A 16,345-nucleotide genomic window follows, 5' to 3' on the forward strand; every position below is an offset into this window, starting at 1 on the left:
AATTAAAGTATAAATTTAACTATTCTATGCATAAATGTACAATAACAACAGTGAAAAATGCACTCATGATGTTTCAAATAATCCTCAGCTAGTATTATGACCTTCACTCTTCCAGGTCAAGGTCATCTTCACCAATGTCAAGGTCATCCAAGTCTTGAAACAGTGATTCATCTACTTCCACTTTCTCACCCTCTGTAAAGATAAACATTGATTTAATTGTTTATTACTGTAGTTTAGAATGTTTTAATTTTACTTCAGCCAAAGTGGTGGTACTTTAGCCAGATTGATGGAGGTTAAGTCAGAGTGATGTAGACTTGAGCCAGAATTGAGGGACTCTTGCCAGATTGGTGGTTCTTTAGCCAGATTGGTCGGACTTTAGCCATAGTGGTGGTACTTTAGCAATTGTGGTGGCACTTAAGCCAGAGTGGTTGTTCTTTTGCCAAAGTGGTTGGTCTTTGCAAGAATGGTCGACTTTAAGCCAAACTGGTGGGGCTTTTTGCAAGAGTAGTCAAACTTTAGCAATATTGGTGGGACTTAAGCCCCATTGGTCGGACTTTAGCCATACTCTGGGGATACTTTTGCTAGCATGGTAGTACATTTTTTAGAGTGGTGGGACATTTGCGACAATGGTGGAACTTCACTTACAATTGTTTACCAAGTTTGAGATTGATACCTTGAAAAATTTACAAATTTAACATTTCAATTTATGCACAATTGTTATAACACCAAAACACATATACTTATTTTGAAAAAAACAACAACATACCATTATTAATCTTGCAAAACTAATACATTGTCAAAAATTACCTGCTTGAAGAAACTGTACATCTGAGTCTATCATAGAGGCATCCAGCATAAATAGTTCTTTCCCTGAATATAAAGTATATCATAGAAACATCCAGCATAAATAGTTCTTTCCAAAATAATTAGGTATATCATAGATGCATCCAGCATAAATAATTATTTCCCTGAATATAAAGTCAATCATAGAGGCATCAAGCATAAACACCTTTTTTCCTGAATATAAAGTCTATCAAAGAGCCATCCAGCATATAAAGATATTTGCCTTAATCTTAAGGTGTCATAGATGTATCCAGCATAACACTTTCTTATGTATTTTAAAGATTTTTAAACCAAACCCCAGTGATAATCAAATTGACATTTATATTCAACCGTCATTTACCTGAAAGTTTTTTATTGTTATCACTTTTCCGCTGGTGTTTCTGCAGCTCCGCCATCTCAGCATCAAACTTTGCTTTCCAGGCCAGGAAATTTTCTATCGTCACTCTAGTGCCTTCAAACTTTTTCTGTAAGAATATTAACTTATGACTAATTGGCTAAGCTTTATGTATTTATTGTGTTTAAACAGAATCTTTCACAGATTTAATGATAATTTTTTTTGGTTAAAATTTGGTTAAATTTCAGTTATTTCACATACATCCATGAACCGACACCAAACAGCACTGGCAGAAACTTATATGATCAAATTTGATAAGTTTTGTTACTGATGCTTTTCGGCAAATGAGTGGATTTTTATTTTTATTTTTAATTGTTAGCAATAGAGCCATAATTGAAATTTTAATGATGTTTTATATATTGTGCAAGGATTTTGTTTACAATTCATGCTGATATAATTTATTTTTTGATGACTCACACTATAAAACGCGGATGAATCCCTTTAAGAAAAACAGAGGGTGTATTGGCTTGAGAAAGAAATTTGCCCCAAACAGGAAACGAGAGCACCACATGGGGATGCCAATGCTCATCTGTTTTTCAGCCCAAAAGGGGCACATTTCAATAACTCATACAGCCAGAGGTATTGGCAATGCTATACAGGTGTGTGTTGTCACTGTCTCTTTATTAAGTGTTAATTCAATATCTTGAATGTTTTTAAGTTATGACACAGGTTCAAATTATGGCATTTGATGAAGCGGATGCCAACAAAGCTTACACGATAACTATACTTTGCTTCTCTACAACAAAACAGATGAGAAAAACAAAAACAAAACTTTTATTCTTCAGCAAACAACAACAGATGACCTAGGAACAGTTTAAGAGCTTTTGTTCAAGTTTAACCATATTAAACATTACTGACAAAAATGCTGACAACAACAACACTTTGGCAATTTCTCAAGCTTTTTTGCTAGAAAAAAAGGAGCTTAATTAAAGATGAATCTTATTCCACACTACTATTATTAATGCTTTTACTGTCAGAGACAGGTGATTAATATGCTTGCTTTATAGTTAAAACAACTTCTTGAATTGACGTGCAATGATTATGAAAATTAAACGGATCACTCTGTGTCATTCACCTACAGACTGGATATGTTGTTGACATCGTATAAACTTACAAAAAAAGGAATAACAATTCACAAATTTTTTTTTTTATAAAATTCTGTGTCACTAACCTAAGTGATTTGTTGACACTGAGAAATAAATTAGTAATAGATCTTGTTTAATTTGATGCAAATTTACCCAAATGATAAAAAGAATTTGACTTTACAAATATGAATAATATGTGACAAGAGCCCTGATTGATAGCATATTTGACAGAAGAGCAATTTAAAGGCATGTTAAAAGCCAATTTGGGTAAATGAATAAAGGGCAAAGGGCTTCACATAAAAAATGTCCTTCAAAGACAAAAAACATTTTTTTTTAATTATTCTGATTTCATTTTGATATACAGTTCTTACATGTATATACAATAAATCAACCAATTATATGAAAATTAACTAAAGGGATGTAACCATTAAATAACAAGTGCATGAATATTAGTCCAAGCAAAACAATTGTTTATTCCCTATCTCATTATAATCAGATTCCAACTGCTCGCCTCAAGTCGTTATGCTATGGGCATAGCGTAATGAAATGAGTTGAACATCAAAATATGATTTTAATGAGATTTAATTATGCCTAAACAAAGTATGCATTAGGACAGAGATTTGATTTTTAAAATGAGCACAAGTCAATATATTGCCATTGATCAAATTTTCATTCACATTGATTTCACACTATTACACTTTCTGTACTCATACCAAGGGAGGTTATTTGGTAAGAATGTATCACAGAGTTATTACACACAAGATCATCTATCAATGCTTCAAGCTTGGTTCTATATTTCCGTTCCCTATATTAAGATTTTATGATATTAAGGGAGGCAATTCCTTATTTGGTAACAATGGGTCACTCAGATATGTTCCTTGTACTACACACATGTTCACATAGCCACAATTATGTTCATTCACACAAGTTCTGGGGCTGTATAGAGTTCTTAATCTTATCCTTAGATATGCCTCAATGACTCCATTCAGTCTTTTGGCCAATTAATTTTACAACGGAATAAATACACTCAGATTCTACTCTTAAAATTAAGTTAAATCTTAGATGGTAATTGAAAACAGCCCCTGATGAAAAGTAAATTGTTTGCTGATTTTTAATGAATTTTCAAAGGACCATAAATTGGATACTATTTGTGTTGGAGCTAAATTACTTGTCAGTATAACAAAAGAGGGAATTGAGAGCCATTGCACTAAGCTTAAAGATAATATCTTTAATGGTTTTCAAAGTGGACAGACGGACTTGTAGACAGACGGAAGTGCTAGAACCATTCCAATAAGGCAATTTTCTATTGTAGAGCTCTAATTATAAAGCAAAATTTTCTATTTCACAAATGGCTAAAGTTAAAATTAAGAGCTAATGAAAAAAATAGTATGTCATGTGAGAAGAGATCAATGAACAATCAGGATCAGGGTTATTAGTACTGCATTTTTCTATTCTAATCAAGTGGATTGTTCCAAAAGTTAAACAATCCAAGAGAGTCGAATATGACCATAAGTCAATAAGACAGATATTATTTCAATATTTATGATAGCAGATTGTTTTTCAACTTAAAAGTTATCATATATATAACAGTACAATTTACATATGAATGCTCATTCCATTTGTTTGAATAAACAAACTAGAGATTGCTTTTTTAAATAAGCGCTTGTCTCCCCTATTGTGTGGTCGTAGCTGAGAACAAGAGCCGTCGTAAGACAGCGCGCTCGACTACGCCGCTTTGACTTAGAATACAATAACGACGTAATAATACCAAGTTTGGTCTCTTTATGTCAAACCTAATTAAAATTATTCGATACATAAGGTGACTTTGATGCTGCCCTCCCACCAGCCCACCCAAACAATGATGCAAGTCATTCAAATAACTTGATTTCCCATTATGAAAATGTGGTTAAGAATATACAAATATGCCTTTCAAAGGAAATTAAAAAAAATAAAAAAAATAAAAAAATTCAAGGGCCATAATTTGTATTTAGGCTTAAAACGGAGTTATGCTTCTTGTTGTAAGATGGTTGTAAATAATTTTGAATTTTATTAAGTGTATTTAAAACGGTATAGATTTTTTTTTAATAAAATCCCAACTTGCCCTTAACTTTTACTTGCCTAAAACTTTAACCTAAGTCAATCAGGGGCCATAACTTGTGTTAAGGATATAGAGTTATGTAACCTCATTGGGTGATGGTCCTGAACAATTGTGTGAAGTATTAAGTCAATTGAATGAAGGATATAGAAGTTATTAAACAATATCCCAACCTGCCCTAAAACTTTAACCTAAGTTCCATAGTCAATCAGGGGCCATAATTTGTATAAAAGATAATATGGAGTTATCTAACCTCATTATGTGATGGCTCTGAACATCTGTGTGAAGTATTAAGTCATTTGAAAAAATGGTATTGGAGTTTTAAGTGAAAATCCCAACTTGCCCTAAAACTTTAACCTGCCCTAAAACTTTAACCTAAGTCAATCAGGGGCCATAACTTGTATATAGGATAATATGGAGTTATGTAACCTCATTGTGTGATGGTCCTGAACAACTGTGTGAAGTATTAAGTCAATTGAACAAAGGATATAGAAGTTGTTAATAAATATTCCAACTTGCCCTAAAACTTTAACCTAAGTTCCATATAGTCAATCAGGGGCCATAATCTGTGTAAAGAATAATATGGAGTTATGTAACCTCATCATGTGATAGCCCTGAACAACTGTGTGAAGTATTAAGTCAATTGAATACAGGGTATTGGACTTATAAGTGGAAATCCCAACTTGCCCTAAAACTATAACCGGACGCCGGCGCCAACGCTGGGGCAAGTAGTATAGCCCACCTATTCTTCCAATAGTCGAGCTAAAAACTAAATGATAGACATGAAATTTGTAATTTTGGACTGGAGACGAACAAACAGAGAAGTTTGGTTTATTCACCTGTATTAAATAGTGAACATCTACTGCGACCTTGACCTTTGGCCTACTGATCTCAAAATCAATAGGGTTCATCAACTAGTCATGACCAACTAGCATACCAAATACGAAGTTCTTGGGTCTAAGCGTTCTAAAGTTATTGAGCGGAAACAAAGTGTGACGTACGGACTGATGGACGGACTAACGGACAGGGCAAAAACAATATGTCTCCCCATGAATGGGGGAGACATAACTACACCTGTAATAATTAAATCATCAAAAAAGTTGTTCATATTCTTTCAGATAGCCTGTGTTCCTTTTCTTATGTTTGATTAGTCATATTCGTATTGTTTATTATGACAAGCTAATCAAAACCGCTGAGGTCACCAACCAATTAAAAAGCTTCAGTTAAATGAACAACCAATCAGAGGCATCTGTACCTGTTCAAGCTCCTCCTCCTCCCGCAACCGTTGCAGGATCTCATCTTTCCGTCGCTGTTTGCTCTGCTCAATCAGTGTTGTAAGTTGCTCCTGCACGGCAGACACCAATGTGAACACCATCCCCATACCTAAATTTTCCTCAGCCTGTCATTAAAAACATACTTCATGATTATACTCACAAGATCATTTAACATGACGCAGCTTGTCATTCAACAATTCAACTGACCAAAAATGGATAACATCTAGTCATAAATAATAGCACATAGTTCAATAATACAATGGATTACTTTGACCACCTCAAACAGGCAACCTCCAACAAGTAACAAGATGGAGCGAGGTTTGCATACGCATTATGGCAATTGATCACAATTGTAAAAAGCCCGTATTTTTTTTAAAATCTGTTCTTAAGGTTTCTTCCTGTAAAATTCTGATTTAACTTTGAAATAAATACCGGGTATTTAAAATTTCTATTATTGACTTGTATTTTGTGGTATTTTTAACGAGCAGATATTATTATTTCTTTTTTACTTTTTTATTACTAGCTCCTTGAAGGAATTCTGTTTTAACAGAAATAGAGGTAAATCAGAAAACAATACAGTGTTACCTCTAAAATATGAACTAAAAGTTTTCACATCAGGAGTTAGAACATGATGATAAATGAAAACAAACATTAGTATTTATAAAAAACAATAGATATCTTAGCAGAGAAGTTACCGGTATGATGAAAATTGAAAAGTTAACATACTGGCTAAGGTCACAAATCCGATCAATTTTGGAGGTTTTTTATAATTATCTTGGAGAGTTTTTGTTGTAGTAAGTTAAAATTTCGTATGAAACATCTTTGGATAATCTTACAACAAAGTACAGATTCAAGATCTTATAAATTTCATGTTGAAAGTCGTTCATTTTATGGACAGTAAATCGCCCTTCAATTTATGCTATGGAGGGCACGAATACCGAACACTTAAAAAGTGAAAATACATGGTCATACAATTATAAGTATGCTATTAAATAAACACTTAGCTGTAAAGTTATTTATTCTGCTGTTTTTCAAAACATGCGATTTAAATGTTTTGCGTGATTTCTATTTATAAATATCTTGAATGTAGGTGCAAGGCCTCAAAGATGCAGATGTGCCCTTTGACTTCATTCCCCCGTGTGCTACATTTTGTTCTTTAAGCATATTTGAACAATTTTGTGTTGTAGAAAAATACTCTACACAACAAGATGAAACTTCGCAAGTGTGACCAAGGCAAGCCTCTGTTTTGATCTAGATCATAGAATAATCGATCACTATCAATAAACGCGTGTTTTAACAGGTGGTCAGGATGTGTGCCCTGTTCGGAAATGTACCATCAACCAGTAATTGTAGAAATTGGCAAGAAATTTTAAAGGGTAAGTTACTATGGCTATTTTTTGAAAATTTGTATGTAAATTAAGTGTTAGAATTTGAATAGTAAGAGGACAATATACTCATACATGTTACCTCAGATTGCATTAAGCTGAGAATTTCAGCCTGTTGTTCCTCATCTATGTTTTCTGCTTCACTGACTTCCATTAGCGGGGGCTCATCTGGGTAGGTGGCAGAATACGTGAACTTCAGCACACAAGATGCTGTAAAAGAAGTTTTTGCCAGCCTCTTGAACATCAGTTATGCCATGGAAACTACAGGGGCAAGCCCAGCAGTCAAACACTAACTGTGATACATGATATATGTGGTATTTTGTTAAATGACACAATTATCAAGAACAATTCATTCAAATGAGGTTTTCTTTTATACATTCATTTGCTCTATAATTGCAGATAGATGTGGCAAATATTTTGCCGACATGAATGATGACATTAAGGCTACATGTATGAATATCTAGAATGTTTTCTCTGAATAACAGACAAGCTTAGAAGTCCATACAGTAAAGATTAAACAAGAGCTTGATGGAGGGAACCTCAACATTAGTCTGCTGTAATCTTTATTGGCACACAATATAGGTTAATGCATTTTTTTAATCATTAATGCATTATCATGTTTATTTCATTTTACTTTAATGATCAAAACAAAAGAAGCATATGATTTCAATTTGAATTGTGAACAGATAAAAAAATATAAGCTATATTTTGGCCCTTTATCATCTGGGGATTTCATGGTCACGTAGCAATTTATCAAAGAAAACACATTCATTAAGTCTTTTATTTACCTTCTTCTTCGTCTTCATCATCCTCGTGTTTCTGGGAAACGAGAGATATCTCAAACACTGCATACGGAGAAGTCTCCAAAACTATGTAAAATAAATCAAGCTTTGTAATATGACATTAATATTATTTGGATATTTTTTGCAATTAAATATCATGTAAAAAAAATAATAATCATGCTTTATGTATATAAAGATATAGTTGTAAATTGATAAACTATAAAATGTGTAAAGAAGAGAAAAATGCTGTATTTTGACTTCTAAAAAGCTCAACATTCTGTTCAAACTGAAAGACAAGACAAAATTTAATAATAGATAAAAAGCTTTGATAGCAATACAAACATGTTTTATTTTGAGTGGAGAACACAACTAGACCACTGTTGACACCAAAAAAGCCATTTTCAAACATTCAGCATTATGCATTTCGTTATCATATGGATAAATCATTCAATGCATTAAGATGATGCTGAAGCCTATGTAACGTGTAGCCACAAGAATGCGCGTATAGTGAACTTTTTTAACATTTGGATATTCATTTTGTTCCTTAAACGCCACAAGGCAACTGATTCATACCAATGTAAAATATATTCTTCAACTGACAACTGTAAATCCACAATATTTAACACCGCATTGTTAAATCGAAAAACAAAAGCTACACATAAATTATTTTTAGACAATACCTTTCTCATAAATACACTTAAGTGTTTCATAAAACTTAAATTAAGATCGATCTGTCAACAAAGCATCGCCAATTTTTTAACTTTCTATCAGGTGCCCGTTATCTTTTCATTCAATATACTTAGCACTGGAATCTGTCCTTCTTGGCTTAGAAAACAACCAGTGGGATATGGACTCGTAGAGTCGCCAAAACAGAAATCGTCAAAGACTCTGAAGCGGCTGTTAATATGGACTAATGTAAAGTGATGATATTCAATGTCATCATAAGTGTTTTCTTCAATTTGCGAGTAAGCACCAACTACTTGCGATAGTTCACCTAAATGGCCGTCAACCAGTCTTTTGACGATTTTTAGACTATGGCAGACTGGTGACGTCCACCATCCCAGCAAAAAGTAGCAAACGGGCCTTGCGCAGAGGATCCTCGCGGCCACAATTTTTAAATTATCTTTGTTATAAATTCAAATTTCTACGAAAATATCATTGCCTACTATCAAACACACATTTATTTATGTCATTATGCCGAAAAAACATGTTCAGATACCATAATGCACTTACATGCATCGATTGTATCCATTAATCTGTAAATCTAGGACAAATCTGACAGGTTGTGTACATGTATGAAACGGGGTAGAGGATTTCGAATATTTTGGTCGTTAATAGGCTCGGTTAAATAACACTATTAAAAATGCAACCATTTCAATGCGCTGAACGCTAACGTGTTTGATGGGTCAAGTTGGGAGAAGTTGATGATGATGATGTTCGTGATGATTATGATGATGATGATGATGATGATGATTAGGTATCACCATTTTTGAACACTGTTGCGTTGCTCTGCACAATACATAGAAAAGCGAGGATAACTGTGACTGCGCACAGGGTTAACAATCATTGACGGATGTGTACAAATTTATTCGATAAAAATCAACATGTATAAAAAATGGTGGACTGCTACGCTCATTTCGTGACCCAGAGTATATTTATGTGAAAATAACAACTCTAATGACAAATCCAACCCAGTTAAGATCACTTTCAGGTACATTTCGAACAATTATATCATTATTATTCAACATCTATGCATAATATTACTATATATTCTTTCGCCCAGTGTTAAATGGTAGAGAGTTGTAGCGTTACAGGGATACACATGAAATGTCAAAATAATAAAAAAGTATTCCTGATAGCTCATTATTGTAGCTACTACTTGCGAGTGCATACAAATTGCTTAATTCTAACCCTGTTGATTTGATTAAAAATGAGAACTCAACACTGATAATTCACAAACAATCTTAACTGATAACAAAAATCCCCCTCTCCCCATTATACTGTCAGGATTTACAGTTCAACTTCTGTTTTCACAATCCGAATTCACATGTCCGAAAAAACATCAAATGAAATATTCCAAATTTGTAAGCCACCTTTCAACTCATCTGGGTAAATGGACTCTAGGGCTTCAAGCTCGTTCTGTTGCTCTTCTTTGTAGTCAGTCATTTAGGTCGTTGGTTATTAGAAATGAGTAAAAATCCAAGAAAATAACTAGTTTTTCACCAGCATGACAGCTGAAAGCGCCTAAATAATACCGATTGACCTAACTAATCAAAACGGTAAATGTAACATCGGTCTCAAGACTTTGCTGTCATCCGACGCGGTTAGCTAGCGTCTGATTTTTACGCGTGATTCGAATAACGATAAAATGTTTCTCTATTTCTATGATAGAAATATAAACATAGAATGGGTTTGAATGGCCGTGATGACACGTCCGGGCTAGATTTGTTACAACTCGCACCTTACGTTCGGTACTAAGAACTGTGAGAGATTACCTAACACAAACAAACTTTTGTATATCCCTGTTGCAGCGAATACACTGCAAGCGGGGAACCAAATCGCAAAACGTTCGCATTTATTGAACGGCATGACGTCAACACTACCAATGACGTCATGAATGCGAATTTACGTCGTCTCTATGTCAGTCGCAAGTCCGCCTCAATCACGTGATGTGGAGATATTTTTCGCTCTTGTCTTCCATTGAAGAAAACGAAGAAACCAAAGTATGAGCGAGAGTTGAAACAGAAATGTACGAGCAGAACAGCTAGGAAACTGCGTAAGTTAACATTTTACGCACACATGCAGTAATAACGCGAAAAATGTACTAGGTCCCGAGTTACAAAACATCTCTTTTTCTTTTGACACTATTAGAGAAAATGAAAACATTCACCAAGGTAACCATTTCTCTAATACGCAAAAGCAAACGTTATTATTATTATTATTTTGAATTCTCATAAACATTGATCTCTTAGTTTTTGTTAAACATGAAGAATGGTGAAACTTGCACCATCTTTATGAAAGGAGCATTAAATGTTGGCAGATAATTACACTTGCCTTGACTGATTTAAGAAAACATGGCTTATTAAACCGTCTCATTCATCGTACAAAAAGATTGTATTTTATTTCGCAGTTCGCTTCAGAAAAGGCAAAGAAGGTGTTTCATGGGAGTTGCCCCCACCAGCTAGGGAAGGCCAAACCCCAACCTCGGCAGCGATGGACATATCAGTAGAATGGTATGTATATAGGTTATGGGCTAACGTATTATGGGCAAAGTTTCAACCTGCGGCTTATATATTTTAAGAGACTGGTTTATTTCAATCCAATGCCTTTCCTGGGTAGAAATCAGTCATGTCTCTTTTGATTGTTTACGAAGCGGGGCCCCCTGGAACAAATCAAACTTAGAACCGCTCGAAGCGGAAACATCCATCATTATACTTTCTCATCATTGTCTATGTGAGTAAACACGGATTGCAACGTCAACATATTGCGCAGTTATTTTCAATCACTTCGACACAACTAATTCAAAGAAAGGCGGCGATACCCGCATGTATGCAAACATATGTTTATAACTGCATTTAGAGGAGTTTAAAACATTGAACTCCAATATCCATATTGGGCTATTTTGGTGGCATACTATTGCCGTAATGTTACCTGATAATGTTCGCAAATTGTTTCGTGTTAGTCCACTTATTTTTTCTCCATTATTATCTAGCAATCTAGTTCATATGGTTGCATATAACACCCGTAAAATATGACAAGGATATTTCGCGAAAATTACCAAGCTAATTACCGCTGTGTGAGGGGGGCATCAAAACAGACACATGTATGGTTTTGTAAATATAGTTTCTTTTGTAATACCCACAAACCTCACGGATTCAACCCTCTTCCTTTAGTGATCGAAAATGTTTAACATACCAGAATGACGTAAAACATGTGTATTAAATACAGTTAACTAATATACTCAAACATGACTATTTAACCCTGACACCGAACAAGACACGCTCACATGTGTGGTTACATTGCAATCCTTGTTTATCCATAATAATATTATATAACTAAATATATGGCGTTAAACCGTTTATCTAATTTTCCACGCGCTTTATACATGTAATTATTGAATTACGTTTCTTTGTTGCTACTGTCACCGGTATAGTTTGGGAAATACGTTTATTTGAAGTGGCCGTCACCTGTATAGTTTGGGAAATACGCTTATTTGAAGTGGCCGTCACCTGTATAGTTTGGGAAATACGTTTATTTGAAGTGGCCGTCACCTGTATAGTTTGGGAAATACGCTTATTTGAAGTGGCCGTCACCTGTATAGGTGGGAATAACGTTTATTTATAGTGGCCGTCACCTGTATAGGTGGGAATTACGTTTATTTGTAGTGGCCGTCACCTGTATAGTTTGGGAATTACGTTGATTTATAGTGGCCGTCACCTGTATAGTTTGGGAAATACGTTTATTTATAGTGACCGTCACCTGTATAGTTTGGGAATTACGTTGATTTGTAGTGGCCGTCACCTGTATAGGTGGGGAAATACGTTTATTTGAAGTGGCCGTCACCTGTATAGTTTGGGAAATACGTTTATTAATAGTGACCGTCACCTGTATAGTTTGGGAATTACGTTGATTTGTAGTGGCCGTCACCTGTATAGTTTGGGAAATACGTTTATTTGTAGTGCCCGTCACCAGAATAGGTGAGAAATTACGTTTATTTATACTGGCCGTCACCTGTATAGGTGGAGAATAACGTTTATTTATAGTGGCCGTCACCTGTATAGGTGGAGAATTATGTTTATTTATAGTGGCCGTCACCTGTATAGTTTGGGAAATACGTTTATTTATAGTGGCCGTCACCTGTATAGGTGGGAATTACGTTTATTTGTAGTGGCCGTCACCTGTATAGTTTGGGAATTACGTTGATTTATAGTGGCCGTCACCTGTATAGGTGGGAATTACGTTTATTTGTAGTGGCCGTCACCTGTATTGGTGGGAATTACGTTTATTTGTAGTGGCCGTCACCTGTATTGTTTGGGAATTACGTTGATTTATAGTGGCCGTCACCTGTATAGGTGGGAATAACGTTTATTTATAGTGGCCGTCACCTGTATAGGTGGGAATTACGTTTATTTGTAGTGGCCGTCACCTGTATTGTTTGGGAATTACGTTGATTTATAGTGGCCGTCACCTGTATAGGCGGGGATTTACGTTTATTTATAGTGGCTGTCACCTGTATAGGTGGGGATTTACGTTTATTTGTAGTGGCCGTCACCTGTTTAGTTTGGGAATTACGTTTATTTGTAGTGGCCGTCACCTGTATAGGCAGGGGATTTACGTTTATTTGTAGTGGCCGTCACCTGTATAGGCGGAGATTTACGTTAATTTGTAGTGGCCGTCACCTGTATAGGCGGGGATTTACGTTTATTTGTAGTGGCCGTCACCTGTATAGGCGGGGAATTACGTTTATTTGTAGTGGCCGTCACCTGTATAGGCGGGGATTTACGTTTATTTGTAGTGGCCGTCACCTGTGTAGGTGGGGAATTACGTTTATTTGTAGTGGCCGTCACCTGTATAGGCGGGGATTTACGTTTATTTGTAGTGGCCGTCACCTGTATAGTTTGGGAATTACGTTTATTTGTAATGGCCTTCACCTGTATAGGTGGGGATTTACGTTTATTTGTAGTGGCCGTCACCTGTATAGGCGGGGATTTAAGTTTATTTGTCGTAGCCGTCACCTGTATAGGTGGGGAATTACGTTTATTTGTATATATAGTGGCCGTCACATGTAAAAGTGGGGAAATACGTTTATTTGTAGTGGCCGTCACCTGTATAGGTGGGGAAACTCGTTTATTTGTAGTGGTCGTCACCTGTATAGGCGGGAATTACGTTTATTTGTAGTGGCCGTCAACTGTATAGTTTGGGAAATACGTTTATTTGTAGTGGCCGTCACCTGTATAGGCGGGGATTTACGTTTATTTGTAGTGGCCATCACCTGTATAGGTGGGGAATTACGTTTATTTGTAGTGGCCGTCACCTGTATAGGCGGGGATTTACGTTTATTTGTAGTGGCCGTCACTTGTTTAGGCGGTGAATTACGTTTATTTGTATATATAGGGGCCGTCACATGTAAAAGTGGGGAATAACGTTTATTGTAGTCGTCGTCACCTGTTAAGGTGGAGAATTACGTTTATTGTAGTGGTCGTTACCAGAATAGGTGGGGAATTACGTTGATTGTAGTGGTCGTCACCAGTATAGGTGGGGAATTACGTTTATTGTAGTGGCCGTCACCTGTATAGGTGGGGAATAACGTTTATTGTAGTGGCCGTCACCTGTATAGGTGGGGAATTACGTTTATTGTAGTGGCCGTCACCTGTATAGGTGGGTAATTACGTTTATTGTAGTGGCCGTCACCTGTATAGGCGGGGAATTACGTTTATTGTAGTGGTCGTCACCTGTATAGGCGGGGATTTACGTTTATTGTAGTGGCCGTCACCTGTATAGGCGGGGACTATAACGGCCACTATAAATAAACGTAATTCCCCACCAGGTGACCTGTATAGTTTGGAAATTAAGTTTCTCTGTAGTGGCCGTCAGCTGTATAGGTGGTGTATTTCGTTTAACTTTTATTTCTCTGGCATTAGCGACTCGTTATCTTATTGCTCAACACAGAGCCAACAGTTGCCGACTCCGACAGCGACTTCAACTTGGCTGACATAAAACGTATGGATATAATCCAAGAGCGGATCAAGAAGCTCAGGAAATACGACGAGAGAAAGTAAAATTTCTTCATGTATAATATTTATTTTATATAAAATAACAATGACGTAGCTTATAACTAAGTTTAACTGTCAAAAACAAATAGAGTTTGCAGTACCCTAAGGCTTTGCACATAAATCAACAGATTTCGTCTACTAGCATTTCGTTTAATCAACTATTTACTTAAGATCCTTGAAAGCAGGACTGAAGACCACACTCCGGATAAAAGTCTTATAGTTTTTGAACTATTTATGTTTATTTTCAGACAAGCCGTCAAAGAGTGACAAGAAGACTTTAAAAGGAAGACAGAGGAACACATAAAAAAGAAGCTCGAGATGGCGGAAAATAACGTGCCTGGTTAAAAATATCCCGGATACATCGGCGCCTAAAACTGCAAAAGAAATGGATGACTACATGAACGTCAGCGTTCCAGGTGCGGTTTCCGACCATGAGGACGATGATGTAAAGTCCACAAACTCAAACGTCGCTGTCGCTGCCTCCGCCACCGCCTCCGTCTCTGGTTGCTTATTGAACACCTTAAGTGTGCATTCCTCGAGCGGAGAGGAAAAGAGCTGGGAGGCTTGGATGACGAGCTCTTCTACGCCTAGAGGCAACGCCCATCCTTTCCCGCTGGAGGTGAAAGATATCGACAATAGTTTTTAACATCTAAATAGTTTAATTAGGTTTAAAAACGCAAACAATTAATTAGCGAAGATAAGAGTTTAGTTCTTAGGTAAAATGAATGGAAAAATTACGATTTACAGGTCAGGGGCTGGGTTTATTTGAGGGGGAAACAAAGGGAAGGGTCAGATTTATGAACATTTCAAATGGTTATTTTCTTCGGAGTTTAATGTTTAGGCGGAATATGTGTGTGTGTGTGTGGGGGGGGCGGTTCTATTTGGGGTTGAGTCAGAATGAATGGCAGCTATATTCATATTTCATGCTATTGGGTAGGTATTTTTGGGGTGTGGGTGAAACACTCTGGTAAGGAGGGTTTATTTTAATGTAAGTGGGGTTGGTAAGGATTAGATAGGGTATTAAGGAAACTTCGTTTGGATGGAAAGGGCTTTTATACACTTTTTGTCGAAGCACTCGAAACCCTTGGTCATGCGGTCGGAGCTGCCGATCTGTCAACCAGCAGACGGTCACTACGAGTTGGCCGCATGGCCGGGGTTTCTTGTATTTGGCTTATGGGTTTTATGTTGGGTGTGTGGGGTGGGGGTGGGGGGTGGGTGGGGTTTAATTGGTAACACAGTAAAACTAGGTTATTGGGGAGGAGGTTTTAAAGTTAAATGGGGGTTAAGTTGGGGGAGTGGGCCAATCAAATCAACACATACATGTTAGGTTAACGGGGAGGAGGTTTCTAGGTTTTATTTGGGTCAGATAGGGGGTAGGGTCAGTTATAACAGCACAGTAATGTTTACATAATGGGGGAGCAATTTAGTTTGTTTTATAGGGTTCCAGTCAGGGTAGGGGGAGTAACATTAATATAGTTATGTTTAGTTAATGGGGTTGAGGGTTTTTGGTTTTATGGTCGTGCAGTCGGGAGTATTGGATGTTCATTATATCGACACAGACATGCTTAGTTAATGGGAAGGAGGAGCTTGGGATTAGTGGTTAATTTGGTTGGGACGGAAGGTTGATCTTAAGCGGGATGGGAAGTTTCAAAACAAAAGGGTGGAAAGATCGAATGATACTCGCGTTCTGGTATTAAGACATTTCTTTACGGAG

The 16,345-nt window shown here is 36.4% G+C and overlaps 1 protein-coding gene across 1 annotated transcript; it reads right to left on the reverse strand.

Moving 5' to 3' along the window:
* Positions 1–10,102, reverse strand: LOC128236726 (RWD domain-containing protein 1-like). The gene is made up of 7 exons (XM_052951796.1): positions 9,952–10,102; positions 7,865–7,945; positions 7,159–7,286; positions 5,673–5,816; positions 1,184–1,307; positions 808–870; positions 1–192 (listed from the first exon to the last, which is right to left on the reverse strand). Exons 1-7 carry the CDS (start codon positions 10,022–10,024, stop codon positions 104–106), a joined length of 702 nt encoding a protein of 233 aa, XP_052807756.1. The 5' UTR covers positions 10,025–10,102; the 3' UTR covers positions 1–103.
* Positions 10,103–16,345: the final 6,243 nt, after the last annotated feature.

This window comes from Mya arenaria, chromosome 6 (assembly GCF_026914265.1).
Source record: "Mya arenaria isolate MELC-2E11 chromosome 6, ASM2691426v1".
NCBI classification, from domain to species: Eukaryota; Metazoa; Mollusca; class Bivalvia; order Myida; family Myidae; genus Mya; species Mya arenaria.

What these genes read in the sequence shown, in the direction of transcription:
- LOC128236726 (XM_052951796.1), bottom strand. Translation starts at nt 10,024, where the DNA reads ATGACTGACTACAAAGAAGAGCAACAGAACGAGCTTGAAGCCCTAGAG. An exon ending in TTACCCAGATGAGTTGAAAG is followed by an intron (nt 7,946 to 9,951) that starts GTGGCTTACAAA and finishes TATTTTACATAG; the next exon opens with TTTTGGAGACTTCTCCGTAT. An exon ending in TGATGAAGACGAAGAAGAAG is followed by an intron (nt 7,287 to 7,864) that starts GTAAATAAAAGA and finishes CTTCTTTTACAG; the next exon opens with CATCTTGTGTGCTGAAGTTC.